This window comes from Hemicordylus capensis, chromosome 1, assembly GCF_027244095.1.
Source record: "Hemicordylus capensis ecotype Gifberg chromosome 1, rHemCap1.1.pri, whole genome shotgun sequence".
Lineage (NCBI taxonomy): Eukaryota > Metazoa > Chordata > Lepidosauria > Squamata > Cordylidae > Hemicordylus > Hemicordylus capensis.
The window spans coordinates 195,655,071-195,671,866 of record NC_069657.1 but is presented as its reverse complement, the minus strand read 5'-3'; the positions used below and the strand labels follow the sequence as shown (position 1 = coordinate 195,671,866).

General features: G+C 45.0%; 1 protein-coding gene across 23 annotated transcripts in view; it reads right to left on the bottom strand.

Moving 5' to 3' along the window:
• The window catches only part of MYO3B (myosin IIIB), a 523,310-nt gene that overhangs the window by 401,132 nt on the left and 105,382 nt on the right, over window positions 1–16,796 (bottom strand). For all 23 annotated transcript variants that reach the window (XM_053283475.1, XM_053283469.1, XM_053283482.1 and 20 more), the window contains one exon: window positions 9,596–9,672. In XM_053283475.1, coding sequence (XP_053139450.1) covers window positions 9,596–9,672 — 77 coding nt within the window. The remainder of the gene's footprint in view (window positions 1–9,595; window positions 9,673–16,796) is intronic.

Sequence of the window (16,796 nt, the reverse complement as noted above, 5' to 3'; positions counted from 1 at the left end):
TGACAGCCCTGCACTTAAAATATATATTCTTCATACAATTATCCCATGTCCTTCAAGCATGTTGTCTGAATTGCTGCTTACTGAATATAAACCCACCCTAGTGGACATTGGCTTCTAATGTGGACACTTTCATTAAGGGGGGGGATTACTAAGGCAGTTATTACCATATTTCTAACTTCTTTAATATCTTTATCCACTTCTCTAAAACATCTGTCCCAAATAGTATCTCTTGCTTCATTGAAAGCATGTAAATCAACTCATTCAAAGCAGTGACTCAGAAGGGAGGGAGTCAATCAGTCTTGTGAAGCACAGCAAAATCAATTGCCTTTCTTTTTTCTTTTTCTTTTGAAATCTCAAAAAAGAAGAAGCAGCCATCAGCATGGTTATAAGGCAGCAAAGTATATCTATGAAAGGCTATGCTTGATCATCCTCCCTCAACCCTATCCCAGAAAAATCTGAGATCCTGATCAGTATTAATAGATTCACTCATAACATTTTGATGATGAAGCAGTTCTTGTAACTCATACCAAACTGTAACCATATTTAGACATCACATTGTTTGTACATACAGATGTCTTTGCACATGTACATGATTTTGTAGGAATGACAGTACATGAGTTCATTTTTAAAGTGTATCTACGTACAGGCCCCCTCAAACGCAGGGCACAGATAGGAAGTATATTACTGTATAAGCCATGGACATAATGTGTGGATAACTGTACATGTGTACAAATCTGCATGTGTGTGCACTGTACACAGTATGTTGCACTCATGTATGTTGTACATATGAATAGGGTTGTGAGCCATATGGATCAGAATCAGACAATATTTTTCATCATCTTATGAGATTAGACATTGGAATTTCATAAACAAAGAACATAAGCCTGCTCCAGGTCTGAGGAAACACTTGGTAAAGTGCCCTTTGTGGGCCCCCTCTTTTGCCTGCTCCTGGCCATCCCATCCACAAATTAAAGACACCTAACCTATATCGGGCAGCAGAGATATAGGGAGATGCTGAACGGCATCGTCTCATACTGTGCAGGAGGAGGCAACGGTAAACCCCTCCTGTATTCTACCAAAGAAAACCACAGGGCTCTGTGGGCGCCAGGAGTCGGCACCGACTCGATGGCACAACTTTACCTTTATGATGACATGCTTAGAGGAGGTGGTGCCTCTCTTTGGGCTAAAGTTCCCCTTTGAGATGGGGAGCACCTTGGCTCCTTTCAGTCAAGGGGCATAGAGAGCACTTGGGTGACAGGAGGACGTAGTCCTGCTGGTGGCTTCCCTGCTCCCTGTGGCTTTCAGTCGTGTGCGCCTCCCAAGCCATGGCCCTGTGTCTGACATCAGATGCAGGGGGTGTGGCCAGTGCCAAGGATAGGGCCAGTCAACCCCTGGGGCAGGGGCGAATGAGCGACTCTGGCTGCCCCCGAAGCTGTGGGGGGAAGTGGGGGTGAGCCTCTAGCAGCCCCTGGAAGTGCTCAGGGCTGCCACAGCCAGGGACCGGTCATCCTCACCTGCTCAATGGTAGCCATGTGCCTGGTCAAGGGAGTGTCTTAGTTGCTGGAACTTAATTATCACAATAATTTGCTGGAGCTTAATTATCACAAAACCAAAATCATGGCCTTTGCTAAAAGGCCCAAAACCCACTCCTGGTTTATAGATGGGCACAAGATAGAACAGGTATCTTGCTTTAAATATAGTCCTATATGGGGATAATCCTACATTCTTCTGACTCTAGGAAGACACATGGGGAGTATGCAGCACTAAATGCACAGAGGAGCTCCTCCACTATTCTTAAGTTCCTCCAAACAAGAGGTGGCCACTATATACCCGCAGCGCTAAAACTGTATGAAGCCAAGCCGATAGCTCAGTTACTCTATGGTGCCCAGTTTGGCCCCTTCCCTAACTTTTCCACTCTGGAATGCGTGCAATCAAAGTTCCTAAGAGTAGTTCTTCAAGTACCAAGATGTGTATCTAACGCTATCCTGCAACTAGAGACAGGCCTGATGAAAGTGGAGGCAAAGGTATGAATGATCATACCGAACTACTGGCTAAAGCTCTCCCTTTCCCCCTCAGGTCTAGCCCCCACAAAGGTATGTGATGACTTCCAATCCAGTTGGAAATTGACAGTTATGAATAAAATAAAGTCCCTCGGCCTATCCCTGCTTCACTTAGTTAACCTGGGGTATGACCCGGCCAAGGCACTCATCAAGCAATGTATTATGGATATAGAGCACCAATCTGACATAGACAAGACCCCAAACTCCCCTGTCAGTGAAGGACTCAGGTATGTCAGCTCTCCCTTGCCATACCTAACAGAATTGGAAGTCCCAAAGCACAGGAGGGCCGTTACACTGGCGTCTTGCCATGTGCTTCCCTCAGCTGTGCTAGAAGGTCACTATAGGAAGGTCCCAATCTCAGACAGCAAGTGCCCCTGTGGCTCAGGCCAGGTAGAAACAACAGGACACGTTCTTCTGCAGTGCTTGTTCTACAGGGACATCCGTGCCTCCCTCATCTTACCACTATTACATGGCTATCCTGGGCAAACGGACCAGTTTTACACCTCTTTGCTGCTCTCCGATAGCAAACCTGCTGCCACCTACGGTGTCACCAGGTTCTGTGCAGCAGAGATTAATATCCGGCGGAAGATTATCTCCCATGCATGCCCAGAGCCCACCTCTATGAACTAGAGGACAGCCCAACAACCTATAGACCTGCAACTTCCCAGCTACTACTTTACTCAGTCTCCCATCTGCAATACAGTGATAACAACAGTCATTTACTTCACAGGCAGGGGAGCTTTTACCCCCAGACTTTGGGGTTCTGGTCTGTCGCCTCACAGTGGAGGGGGCCTCCCCAAGCGGCCTGTAACTACCCCATACCCACCCCACCGCTGCCCTGCTGAGCTTTGCCATTTTCGCTGCCATGTGCATGGCTGCTGGAGTGGGCGGGGGGTGAGCTGAGCAGGCCATGGTGGCGGCTGCGGGTGCAGCATGCAGCATGGATGGGTGCACCATCCAGGCCTTGATCACCGGCGAGAGCGTCCAGCTCTCCCCATCCTGCTCTGTGCCTTGCAGGGCAACAGTGGCTGGCCAACCCCACTTGGCAGAGTCCAAGGCTAGCCAGCTGCAGACGAGGAGGAGGAGCACCCCGGCAAGTTTCACTCCGCCAGACAGCCAGCACCCCATACCACCCTCCCAAAGGGCCTGCACGGGCAAGGTGGCAAAAAGCAAAGGTGCCACCACTGGCATAGCTTCGCAGCAGGCTGCTTGAACCAGGGACCCATCGTGGTGGCAAGGCGCCCTGAAGCGGGGCAAGCCCGGAACTGCCCGACTCACATGCTGGCAGTGGCAGAGCTCTGCAGGTTTCTTTTCTTTTTTTTCTTTAAGGGGAGGGGCTCGGGGGGGGCCCTCCGAAGCCCTTCAGGTCCAGGTTCCAAAATTACCTAGGTGCGCCACTGCTCACAGGTTAATATATATGAAATCCTTTGAACACTAAAATGCTATATAAATGCTATGTATATTTTAAACGCTTATATAGGCAATGCATCGCACTCTGGAAGCAATTCTTAGGATGTTCCAATGATGATAATCTTGCAAAAAAAAATAATTATTAAGCATCTAACATTTCCTTTAAAGTATATTTAAAACCCTTGTCAACATAATTAAAAGTGTTATGGATAGTATAGTAAAGGTGTATGGTTGTGCTGTTTCTAGAAATGTTTCTCTAAGCATCTGTGGACTTCAGACTGTGATAAAGGTCTGTCATTATCCCTGAGCTCCAGTAAATCTAATGGTTTAGTGAGGCTAAACATTTACATTATGACAACTAGGACACCTCAGCAGGGAAAATTTTAAAATATTACATCCAGACCATCTATGACTTCAGTCACAATTTGTTTTTAACAGGGGTCGTATTTTGAGACAAGCAAGGACTGAACAACGAGCAACAGTGACTCCACTGTGGGATCCTGTCTGATAATCAAGGTTTTTATTTAGAAGTTTGTCCCAGTGGGGATCCTGTAGAGAGTATGAGCACAGAGTTAGAAGGGCAGAGGGTGAGAGAAGCAAAAAAGGAGAGAAGTGGAACGAAGTTGTTTCTTAATAAAGTTCTCAATTAAACCTTTCAAAATGCTTGGAGTTTACAAGAGAAATAGACACCTGCTAGTGACCCAAAGCAAGACGTGGGCAAAAGCCCTTTACGCTCATTCCTTCCACACCAATGTAAATTGCAAAATTAGCTCAGTGAAAATATGGTGGGGATCAGAATAATGCTTGCCTTCATGTTCACGAGAGCCCTTTCTCCAGCCTCCTCCCTCCCCTCCTTTTGTATATTGATTATTGTTCCTCTAGAGCAAATTGCTGTGACTTTGCTTTTACCATTACTACTACCATGGCACCAGCCTTATCCCAGTCAGTATGTTCAAACTGGGGAATAAGACTAAAACAAATTATAGTTGCAGCAAAACACCTCATAATCAATAACTTCATGCTGAATGGCTAACATTATCAGTTTTTATGTTTTAGAACTGTGGGAAGTCCATGTTTTCCTCAAATTCTTTTGTCACACCAGAGAAATTATACATTTCCTGATTAGCTTTTTCCATTACCACATAGATTCTTCTGGTTATTTAGATGGCACTCAAGCACAGAACAAAATGTCCATCTATATCAGAGAGACTAATGTTAGCTAAATAGGAAGGTAAAGAAACCTAAAGCTATTAACCTGGGGCTGACCTTAAGCCCCATGATATGGGCCACTGAGTGGTGACTAGCAGAAGCTGAAGGAGAGAAAGGGACAAAGGAGAGCAATGCCTTTTTAAAATGATCATCTGTACTCGGCAGTGTTTATTTCCAATTAGTTTTAAATCATTAAGATAGAGGTTGCCATTTTCAATTACTTACAGCTCTGCCATTTTGCTGAGAGCTAGATTTTTCATTAAAAGGGATTTAAAGTCATTTTAATTAAATTTCCCCCTGTACATATTGTTGTATCGTCACTTTAAATGTAAGTTTGATATTACAAGTCATCATTTAGACCAATCAAAATAAATCCTAGGATTAGATAAAAAGTTTTGCTCTTACAGCAGGAGTTAGAGCTTTCAACTAAAAGGCTTTATTCAACAAGATGCTTCCAGAACATCACTGAAGATAAAATTCTATTTTAGAGTATAAGTAAGAACTTTTGTAAAATCCCCTGGTTTAATCTTTTCTATTCAAAGATAGCACGGCATATTAAAAATGCATACAGATATTTTCTTAGTGTTCTGTAGTGCTAACTCATTTATTGCTTCTTGTATGCTCTGAAGAGAACATTTTTCAAATATTAATTTTATTCTATAGAAGAAAAGTACTGCTTTTCTAGAACATGCTTGTCCTTTTTATGAATTGCTTGACAGAAAGATGGCTCCAATAAAATAGAAGAATATCTCCGTAAACATTGCACCTCCAGGAAATATTTATATTAGGGCATTCTGGGAAACAGAGCTTCTGTTTTAGTGTGAATACAGAAAGGAACCGTGGAATTGTGTGTTCACAATACAGGGGCCATTTGGGACGCCCAAGCAAAAAAAGATGGCAAGTTGTCCTTTGCATGCCAAAGATGTTCTCTTGCAATCTGCAATACCTGCTTTATTCTGGATGCTGCCATTCCATTCCCATCCTGCTTTTGCTAAGAAGTACAGAGCAGCAGAGAAAGAAAGGGACACACACTAAGGAATACAGGACAGAGCACAATCCCATCTCTGATTTTTGAGGTTTAGTTTCAAGGTCATGCTGGGAGTAAAAGAAAAATGTCTCAGTTTGGCTGTGGCCGTGAATGGTGTTAAACTGGATTGCCTCACTTACGGGGTGGGCGGGTGTTAGCATACCAGGGTCTGTGGCCTAGGCAAGCACTACCTTGGCTTGCTAACATCCCTGCTAACTTGGCAAAGAGGCACCTTTTAACGTGGTGATTCTCTTTATTTCACAGGGGGAGAGGAACTGGCCCTATCCACCCCCAGCACAGTACCTCCAGTGACTGTTGCTGGGGTCTATCTTGTGTTTCTTTTTAGATTGTGAGCCCTTTGGGGACAGGAATCCAACTTTCTTATTTATTATTTCTCTGTGTAAACTGCCCTGAGCCATTTTTGGAAGGGCGGTATAGAAATCGAATAAGTAAGTAAGTAAGTAAGTAAACACCACAGAGGAGCCTCCTCATTTGGGGTGGGAGCATTGCCCTTCCTTGCCAGCCTCACATTCTTGCCAGCCCCACATTTTCTCACCAGACATACCATATCTTCCTCTCTGGCCGAATTCAGACTGAGCACAAAACCGGAGGATAGGAACAGCCCTGCTGGATCAGGCCCAAGGCCTATCTAGCCCAGCATTCTGTTTCACACAGTGGCCCACCAGATGCCTCTGGGAAGCCCACAGGTAAGAGGCGAAGGCATGCCCTCTCTCCTGCTGTTGCTCCCCGGCAACTGGTATTTAGTGGCATCTTGCCTCTTAGGTTGGAGGTGGCCTATAGCCACCAGACAAGTAGCCATTGATAGACCTCTCCTCTATGGCAAACCTACGGTCTCAATTTTAAACTTTAAACTGCACCACAGACGTTCTTCCAACTACAATCCGCCAACCTCCAGGTCCAGGGGAAGGGAACCCCTCCCTGCTGCTTGGCTGCTGAGGCTGATCCCAGCAAGATCAGACTGTGGACAATGCATTAGCATGTCAGCCTCAATTGGCTACGATCTTGAATGGGGCATGCTGAGTGTGATCGTACATTTTCAGAGCCGTGCACCCACCCTTGGTGTGGAAAGGGCATTTAAATCCCTTTAAATGCCATGCCATTCCAGTGCTTCTTCAGACATTGATGGCACCTCCACCCTCCTAAGAGCCCTGCACCTAAATACTCCAGCACAAGCACAGTAGGGGGGATATGGGGGAGGCACTATTTCCCTGTTACTCAGGAAAGGGAAGGGAACATGAAAATCTCCTAGGAAGGGATATTTATATGAGGGAGGGCCAAAGGATCCTGCGGTGGGGGTCTGTCCTGCCCTGACCTAGGATGCTGTTGTGAGGGATCACCCCACCAAAGCAGTTCACACAGACCAAACTACCCTCTTGCTGGGCTATCCCTCTCATGAGAGGGCCAGTCTTCTGGGGAGGACCATGTGCTGTAAGCCCTAGGTCTCCCATCAGACTGCATGCTCACGAGTTGAGCTAACCCAACAACAGGGCCCCCAATTGTGTGAGGCCCCCAACTCTCCATGGTAAAGGGCAGAAGAGAAGTGCTGCAACCCCCACCTCTTCCCCTATGAAGTCTTGCATGCTCCCATAGGAGATTTTGACGCTCTATGTGTCAGAGCCCAGCCAATGTGTGGATAGGGGGATCATCAGGTGTGCAGATGGACCCTTAAACCCATTCAAAACTTTTTTGGTCTAGCGTTGCACCGTATGCAGATCTGTCGGTTCAGGGAATCATGGGAGAAGGAAACCCTGGTTTCCAGTGCAGTCAAGAGAGCAAGGTCACCATTTCAGGGCACAAGCCTACACGGGTGGATAGGCTGAAGGGCTGAGGCTGTAGTCGCCAAGACAGGGAGAGCAGTCGCTGGGGAACCTGTCCCCACAACTTTCCTCCATACAGCAACCTGGCTTGATATAGAGCCCCAGTGGCCTCGCACTCTCATAAGAGAGCAGTCCGTGGGAGAAGGGGTTGTTTTATAATCACACTTTATTAGAGATTTTCACTTGGCAGTTCTCCCCACCCCCCCCGTGACAGTTCTTCTCGAGTTGTGAGGGGATATCCGCATGGCCTGGCACTCTTTTGAGTGAGCACAGTCCATCTTGGGTCGGCATCCATTGTCATCACATCTGTCAAATCGCTCCTCTGACTGGAGCAATGCTGACTCTGGTGACCAGCCCTGCTCATGAGTAAGCCTAGGGACTGCAAACCCTCCAAGGGGATGGGTCCCCCATCCCCATCCTTTCTGGAGGGGAGGGGGATGGAACTTGGCTGCTCAAGAATCCCTAATTGGGCCGGCCTTTTAAACCCGACCCCAGACACACACACACACGCACACACACAACATTTGTTCCCCTCCCAGTGCTGTGGCGGGGTTTCCTGCTTATGTTGCCACCTGGAGTGTTTGTGCTTGTGAACATATATGATTGTCGCTTCCTTCTCAGGGAGAATGCGCTCAGAGCCCATCCTGTCATCTTGTCCCCTTTCCCTCCTTCTTTCCAGGTGGGGGGAGCAAGAGACAGAATGGGAAGATGGCATGACCCTGTGCAACTGGGATACTTGACAGGAGCAAGTGGGGGATAGGGTGGACTGGCCCTTCCTCTGAGTAGTTCTTTTACTATGAAGCAAACAGCCCCCCCCCCTCCATCTTCTTCTGCCTCTTGCTAGCTCCCTTGTCTTTTTCTTAGTCTCTCACTTCTGCTGAGGGTGAAAGAGAGGGAGGGTGAGTTATAGCTTCCAATAAAACAAGGCAATTTAACTGAAATTACTAATTGGACAACTTCAGATTTATCCTGTTGGAAATGTGTCTGTCTTTAATGCAGAAATATTTGTTGTAGTTGTTTTTAAGAATGCCGAGATGATTGCTTTCTCTTCATGGACAACCTAACAGGCACAGTTTAGAACCTAGAACCCAGGCCAGTCAAAAATAGTCTACTAGGTCCACCATTCTATAGTCCTTATGCCAGCTTTTCTTTGTTGTTGGTTGGTTATTTTGTTTGTTGCTTTAGGGGGAAGGGGAGTCATAATTTTAGAGAAAGGTCATCAGCATAAGTTATTTGGACAGGTTTGTGATTTATATGGTTTAATTTTCAAATCAGAAAAAGGATTATATCTAGTGAATGCTGCATAGAACTGCAGCCAATTCTATTCAGCATATTCCAAGTAAGGCCTTATTGAACTCATTGGGGCTTACTCCCAAGTAACTGCTGTGTGCATAGGATTGCAGCCCAAGGACTTATCCCAGAAATATTTATGTTGTGAGAGAGAGAGAAATAAGGCTTGCTTTATTTTTATTTATTAACTTTTTTTAAAAAAAAAAATCTGTTTTGGAATTATAACGTTGCTCCTTCAAACAGATGAAATAATCCCACACTATTATTCTGTGTGCGCAGAAGCCTGAAATCAGCCTGTCTGCCTCATTTGGAGGCAGGCAGGGCTGAGGAAGGGAGCTTTTCGCCCGCCCGCCCAGCTCCTCCCCTCCCTCCTTCTTCAGTTACACACGGTCGGTGAGTGGCCGGTGGCCATGGCAGTGAGTGCTCTAGTCCGAGTCCAGGCTTTCTTTAGGTAGCAGCATGCACCTGTCACCACTCGCCAGCGTGCCCCACGCCCCAGACAGCCCTGGCCGCCCCTGCCCCAGAACGCCATTGCTGCCCTCGACACTGTCCCGCTCCACCGCTGCTCAGAGGCGGCTTTAAAAGGTTGTTTGTTTGTTTTAAACCCGCCTCTAGGTGGCTACACACACACCCCAGAGTCCCTGTCCCTGTTTCTGCCAATGCAGCGTTGGCCACCCTATCCCAAAGGCCTCTGCGATGACGCAGTGGTACTCTCATCTTCCCATAGCAAGAGCAGACTTTGTAACCAATACATAGCTCACCTCAGGAGCCATCCAAAATGGGGTTCCCACTGATGTATTTCTCCTCAGCCTGGTGCTGGTGAGCTGTGCAGAAACACCTATAATGAAAAAAAAAAACATATTCCAGCATTGAAGCAATAGCAGTATTATTGCCCTTTCAATACAATGACTGAGATGGAATCAATATTGGTGGATTTGCGCAACAATTTTCCCCAGCAGGTGAATTTTTATTTTTGGCAAAACAAATGACTCTAGGTGTTTGAGAATTGATCTGTCACTGTATCTTTTTGGAAAGACATTATTGATAGAATCAATGTAGGCTTGCCTTTGAATTAGAATTAGTTTCAGTCACTTTATTCTGGGACACACTTGCATATTGGGCACTCACCAAAATGACTATACTTGGCATTGGCAGATTTGTACTGCAGTAGAGGAAGCCATAACCTCTGCCTATCTAAGAAGTAGATGGGAGAATTTCTATATTTGTTAATCAAAGAAGGAATTATATGCCAGCAGAAAGATAATCCAGAGGAATTCAAAACAAGCTGCCAACCGTTTCTAGAATTATTCTCTAACTCATAATGAATCTCCCATCTAATTTTCATTTGTTCTTTTCCTTCACTTCCCCATTTGGATTAAACTTTCTTTACCATTTGAAATCAACTATATTATCTTTAATGGAGATGTTTACTAGATTAGAGGTTCAGGGAGACAGCAGTTTTGCTAAAGATATATCAAATTTGCTGGTTGTTAAAAATAAAAATGATTGTACTTTTGATTTTTTTTTTAATACAAAAAAATCCTGTTGGTAGCCAATAGCATGCTAACAACAATGGGGAAAAATCACTTTGAAGTCATCTTATATCAGAGCCCATGGGGAACAGAGTGACAAGAAGAGTCTATAGAATAAAACAAACAGCACTTGCAACTAAAGTCACTTTCACAAGCAATGCTATATATTACATTTCCAGTTCCATAATTTAAAGTACATCATTTAGGCTGTATATTCAGTTTCATAATCACTTTCTTCTAATATGCTTTAATAGCATCAAATTGACATATTCCAGATTGCAAGTTATTCTAAGGTCACACCACAGACCTAAACTGGTTTAAAAACCATCCCCTTCACCCAGGGAACCCTGGGAACTGTAGTTTTGCAAAAGGAAAGCAGGGATCTCCAACAGAGAATTTTCAGCATCTTTTGCCAAATTGCAGTCCCCAAGATTCTCTGGGGAAAGCCATGACAAACCAGTATAAAGCCTATATAATTTTGTAGAGTACATAAGAACATAAGAGCAGCCCTGATGGATCAGGCACAAGGCCCATCTAGTCCAGCATCCTGTTTCACACAGTGGCCCACCAGATGCCACTGGGGAGCCCGCAGGCAAGAGGTATGTGCATGCCCTTTCTCATGCCTTTATCAGTTTATAGTAGATATGCCTATATCAGTTTATACTGTAGTGATATCTTTAACAGCAATCTTGAAACTGCCTTACGTTCTCTTCAATTAGACTAAACCAGTTTAACTGCAAGACCTAATTGTTTTTGCATTATACTGTTAAGGATAGAGATGGATTTCCCAATAGGCCTCGTAGGTCATAGAGAGCGCCTTCTTTTGCATGATCCCCACCACACAGGTCATCTGAGGAGGTCTGTCTCCAGTTACCAGTACATCTGGTGGTGACTCAGAGGTGGGCCTTCTCTGTAGCTGCTCCTGTGCTGTGGAATGCACTCAGTTTGTAATTTGAATTCATTATTGGCCTTCAGGCATGACCTTCCAGGGTTTTTAATTTGTTGTAAATGTTTTTAACTTGCTGTAACCTGGTTTTCCAGGGTTTTTAAACTGTTTTGAATGTTTTAACTGTTGGATTTTTAATGGTGTTTTATTGTATTTGTTTTTAATTGTTAATTGATTTCAATTGTTTTGTTTTAATGTAAACTGCCCTGAGCCATTTTTTGGAAGGGCAGTATAGAAACCAAATGAATGAATGAATAAAAAATAAATAGGTCCAGGCCCAGGCAATCTCTGGGGTGGGGGCGGGGGCAGAAGAGAGGTCAGTTTTCTTCAAAATTTTATATTAAAAGTCACCATGTTACACCGAAAGTCCGGGCAGTGTTATGACTGGTGGATACAGAAAGCGGAGGTGGAAGTATGAGAGAAGAAGTTCCCTCTCCCATGTTGCAAACTAGATGTAATATTAGGAGAACTTGCTCTATATTGGATCTACTCAGGTTTACATATGAAGTGATTATCGTTTTGAACAAATAAGAAGTTATGCACCTGTGTTGATAAGCGGTGTTATTGCAAAACCTCATCTTTCCCGTGAGGGGTTTGGCACAAGCCCCTAGTCCCCATACCCAGAAGTGCTCTTACCCCTGGTCTTTGGGGCCATAGTCCAGGGCCTCCACAGCCCCAGGGGCCCCCCAAATCCTCTTTAGTCTGTCCTAGGTGGTGTGGTTACCCAGCAGAGCATGATGATGCTTAATTTGCGTGGGGGGGGGCCTCCAAAAGCCTCTAGGTCCAGGCTCCAAAATTATCTAGGTGCACCTCTGCCCATACCCTGCTGCAACGAAGCCTAAACAGACACAACTGCAATAATCACATATTCTTCCCTTGTTTGCCCTTGCCTCCATCTCACTCTCCTTCCTCTGTTGTCCTCCTTGTGTCAGACTGACAGCACCTTGGGGCACAGACTTTGTAAAAGTGCTATATACAGGAGTGGTGTTATATGAATAAATATATCATCATCGTCATCATCATCATCATCATCAATTATCATCAGGCTAGATAAAAAAGAAAAATAACCCCATGGATGTCGTTAAAAATACATGCTTTGTTGCAGCTTAATCTTGAATATATCCAAAATGCAAAGAATTCAGAATTGAATATATCCAAGGCTGCAAAGAATTCAGATAAAACAGAAGGGGACAGAGCAGAACCACACAAAGAGCAGACGGGAGCCTGTGCCAGCAGGTCAAAAAGTCAAAAGAATAGCATACATCAGGGGAGAGATTCAGCATATAGGTGCTTATATGCCAATGCCAGAAGCCTGCGAGCCAAGATGGGTGAGCTGGAGTGCTTGGTTGCTAACGCAGAAATAGATATAGTGGGCATAACAGAAACATGGTGGAACAGTGAGAACCAGTGGGACACTGTTATCCCTGCGTATAAACTCTATAGAAAGGACAGGGAGGGGCGCCTTGGAGGAGGGGTAGCACTGTATGTTAAAGAAGGGATAGAATCTAACAAGCTAGAAAACCTAGGTGGACTGGAGTCCTCCACAGAAACCCTGTGGGTGACTATACAAGGCCGGAAAGGGAACATGCTACTGGGGACGTGCTATCACCCTCCGGATCATAATGCCGACAGTGACTGGGAGCTGCAGGAGGAAATCAGGGAGGCGTCAAGGAGAGGCAGGGCTGTAATTATGGGTGATTTTAATTACCCACACATAGACTGGGTAAATTCACATTCAAGTCAGGACAAAGAGGTCAAATTTCTAGATACGCTAAATGACTGTGCCCTAGAACAGTTGGTCATGGAACTAACCAGAGAGAAGGCGACCTTGGATCTAATTCTGAGTGACATCCAGGTCCTGGTGCGTGACGTCAGTGTCATCGACCCTTTAGGGAACAGTGACCACAGTGCCATCAAATTCAGCATACATTTGGGGAGAGAATCACCAAGGATGTCTAACACAGACATTTTGAATTTCAGAAGAGGAAACTTCTCCAAAATGAGGAGTATGGTGAAAAGAAAGCTGAGGGGGGAAATCAGGAGAGTCACTTCGCTCCAGAGTGCATGGAGTTTACTCAAAACCACAATACTAGAAGCCCAGTTAGATTGTATACACAAAAGGAGGAAAGGTACCACTAAGTCCAGGAGGATGCCAGCATGGCTAACGGGCATCGTCAAAGAAGCCATAAAAGGGAAGAAGACTTCCTTCCGAAATTGGAAGGCCTGTCCAAACGAAGAGAACAAAAAGAAACACAAACTCTGGCAAAAGAAATGCAAGGTGACAATAAGGGAGGCAACATTTAGCCAAAAGTATCAAGGGGAATAACAAAAACTTCTTTAACTACATCAGAAGCAGGAAACCTGCCAGGGAGGCAGTTGGCCCATTAGACAATGAGGGAGTGAAATGATTATTAAGGAGGATATGGAGGTTGCAGAGAAGCTGAATGAGTTCTTTGCATCTGTCTTCATGGCAGAGGATACTGAGCACATACCTGTTCCTGAACCAGGCTTTTTAGGGATGGAGGCTAGAGAGCTGAGTCAGATAGAAGTGACAAGGGAAGGGATGATGTTCTAAACTGTCTGGAAAAACTGAAAGCTAACAAATCACCAGGGCCGGATGGCATCCATCCAAGAGTCCTCAAAGAACTCAAATATGAAATTGCCGACCTCCTTGCTAAAATATTTAACTTACCCCTGAAATCAGGCTCTGTACCAGAGGACTGGAGAGTAGCAAATGTAACACCGATTTTCAAGAAGGGATCCAGGGGCGATCCGGGAAACTACAGGCCGGTTAGCCTAACGTCCGTTCCAGGTAAATTGATGGAAAGCATCCTCAAGGATAAAATTGTAAAGCACATAGAAGAACAGGCCCTGCTGGGAGTGAGCCAGCATGGCTTCCGCAAAGGTAAATCTTGCCTCACCAACCCTTTGGACTTCTTTGAGAGTGTCAACGAGTGTGTGGATCAAGGTGATCCAGTTGACATAGTCTACCTGGACTTCCAAAAAGCTTTTGACAAAGTTCCTCATCAAAGACTCCGGAGGAAACTTAGCGGTCATGGGATAAGGGGACAAGTACATGTGTGGATTGCTAACTGGTTGAAAGACAGGAAACAGAGGGTAGGTATAAATGGAGAGTTTTCACAATGGAGGGAAGTAAGAAGTGGGGTCCCCCAGGGATCTGTACTGGGACCAGTGCTTTTTAATTTATTCATAAATGATCTAGAAGCAGGGGTAAGCAGCGATGTGGCCAAATTTGCAGATGATAAACTCTTCGATAGTGAAATCCAAAACGGATTGTGAGAAGCTCCAAAAGGATCTCCAAAAGGATCTCTCCAAACTGGGGGAGTGGGCAACAAATGGCAAATGCGGTTCAATGTTAGCATGTGTAAAGTGATGCACATTGGGACGAAAAACCCCAACTTCAAGTATATGCTGATGGGATCCGAGCTGTCGGTGACGGACCAGGAGAGGGATCTTGGGGTTGTGGTGGACAGCTCGTTGAAAGTGTCGACTCAAGGTGTGGCAGATGTGAAAAAGGTAAATTCAGTGCTAGGGATCATTAGAAAGGGGATTGAAAATAAAACGGCTAACATTATAATGCCCTTATACAAAACTATGGTGCGACCACACTTGGAGTACAGCGTACAATTCTGGTCACTACATCTTAAAAAGGACATTGTTGAACTGGAGAAGGTACAGAAGAGGGCAACCAAGATGATCAGGGGCCTAGAGCACCTTTCTTATGAGGCTACAACACCTGGGGCTTTTTAGTTTAGAAAAAAGACGACTGAGGGGAGACATGATAGAGGTCTATAAAATCATGCATGGTGTGGAGAAAGTGGAGAGAGAGAGAGATTCTTTTCCCTCTCACACAACACTAGAACCAGGGGTCACTCCATGAAATTGATTGCCAGGAGGTCTAGGACCAACAAACGGAAGTACTTTTTCACACAATGCGTGATCCACTTGTGGAACTCTCTGCCACAGGATGTGATGACAGCCAACAGCCTGGATGGCTTTAAGAGGGGTTTGGATGACTTCATGGAGGAGAGGTCTATCAATGGCTACTAGTCGGAGGGCTGTGGGCCACCTCCAGCCTCAAAGGCAGGATGCCTCTGAGTACCAGTTGCAGGGGAGTAATGGCAGGTGAGAGGGCACGCCCTCAACTCCTGTCTGTGGCTTCCAGCGGCATCTGGTGGGCCACTGTGCGAAACAGGATGCTGGACTAGATGGGCCTTGGGCCCATTTTGCCCACTTCACAAACTTTTTTTTGCCCACTTCACAAACCCCCTACCCGACAAACGACAGCTGAACTGTTGCCCGTGCTGTTCTGTGAGTTGCAGTGACAGTGCTGAAGTTGTGAAATGGAAGCTGAGTTTTGCTTCTGTTCCAAAAATGGCTTGAAATTATCCATTCATTCATTCATTCGATTTCTATACCGCCCTTCCAAAAATCGCTCAAGGCGGTTTACATAGAGAAATAATAAATAAATAAGATGGCTCCCTGTCCCCTCTAAGGGCTCACAATCTAAAAAAAACCATAAGATAGACACCAGCAACAGTCACTGGAGGTACTGTGCTGGGGGTGGATAGGGCCAGTTACTCTCCCCCTGCTACACAGAAGAGAATCACCACGTTAAAAGGTGTCTCTTTGCCAAGCAAAGAAATTATATGCTTGCTGCGGCGTGTTTCGCAAGTGATTGAAATGTCACGGTGTATTAAAACACACACATACACAATCCCCAAATCCACTGCTCATTTTATCCACCTCTTCTCTAAATAAGGAACAGCCAGTTGATAACTCTTTGTTTCCTGTCCTTGCTCATCTTGGAGTTGTAGAGCCACTGGAAGAGGATAACATGGTTATTATGTGGACATTATTGAAAAATGCTACTGAAGCAATGGGTTCTTTCTAACTTCCTCCCTCTGACGTGCTTTTTCTTGTGGCACTGATGGTTTATTTCCTGCTGCTCAGTCTTGTAGCTAGTGCTAATTATTATATTGGGAAGGCTGCTTCAGATGAAAAGCGATTTCCACCCCCTACCATTTGACACCAAAGAGGTTACTAAAGAAGCTGTTGCTTTAGGCTAGGTGCTTGTCCAATCGCTACTAAAACCGGAGTGTTTCAGCCACTCATCAATAATGAATTTCTGTCCCCACAGAGGCAATAAAGAGGCATCTGCTCTCACATTCATCTGACAAGCAATCACTGAGTTTTTATTTTTAATAAAGCAAGTTTTAAAATATAGAGGAATTAGCAATAATGCAGAGCTGCATTTCCTTTTTTATATAAAGCACTTCATTATTGTTTGGGAACGAGTTCCTCTGTTCTAAAATTATTGTGAATAAGCCACACGTCCATACTGGAATACAATTGCATCTAGGTATTTTATGTGTTGTGATTATGTGATTCACTTTACCATCTTGTTCTGCTTGCTGGCTTTAACACTCTTCCAACTCAGTCTTATGAATGTTTATTTACTGA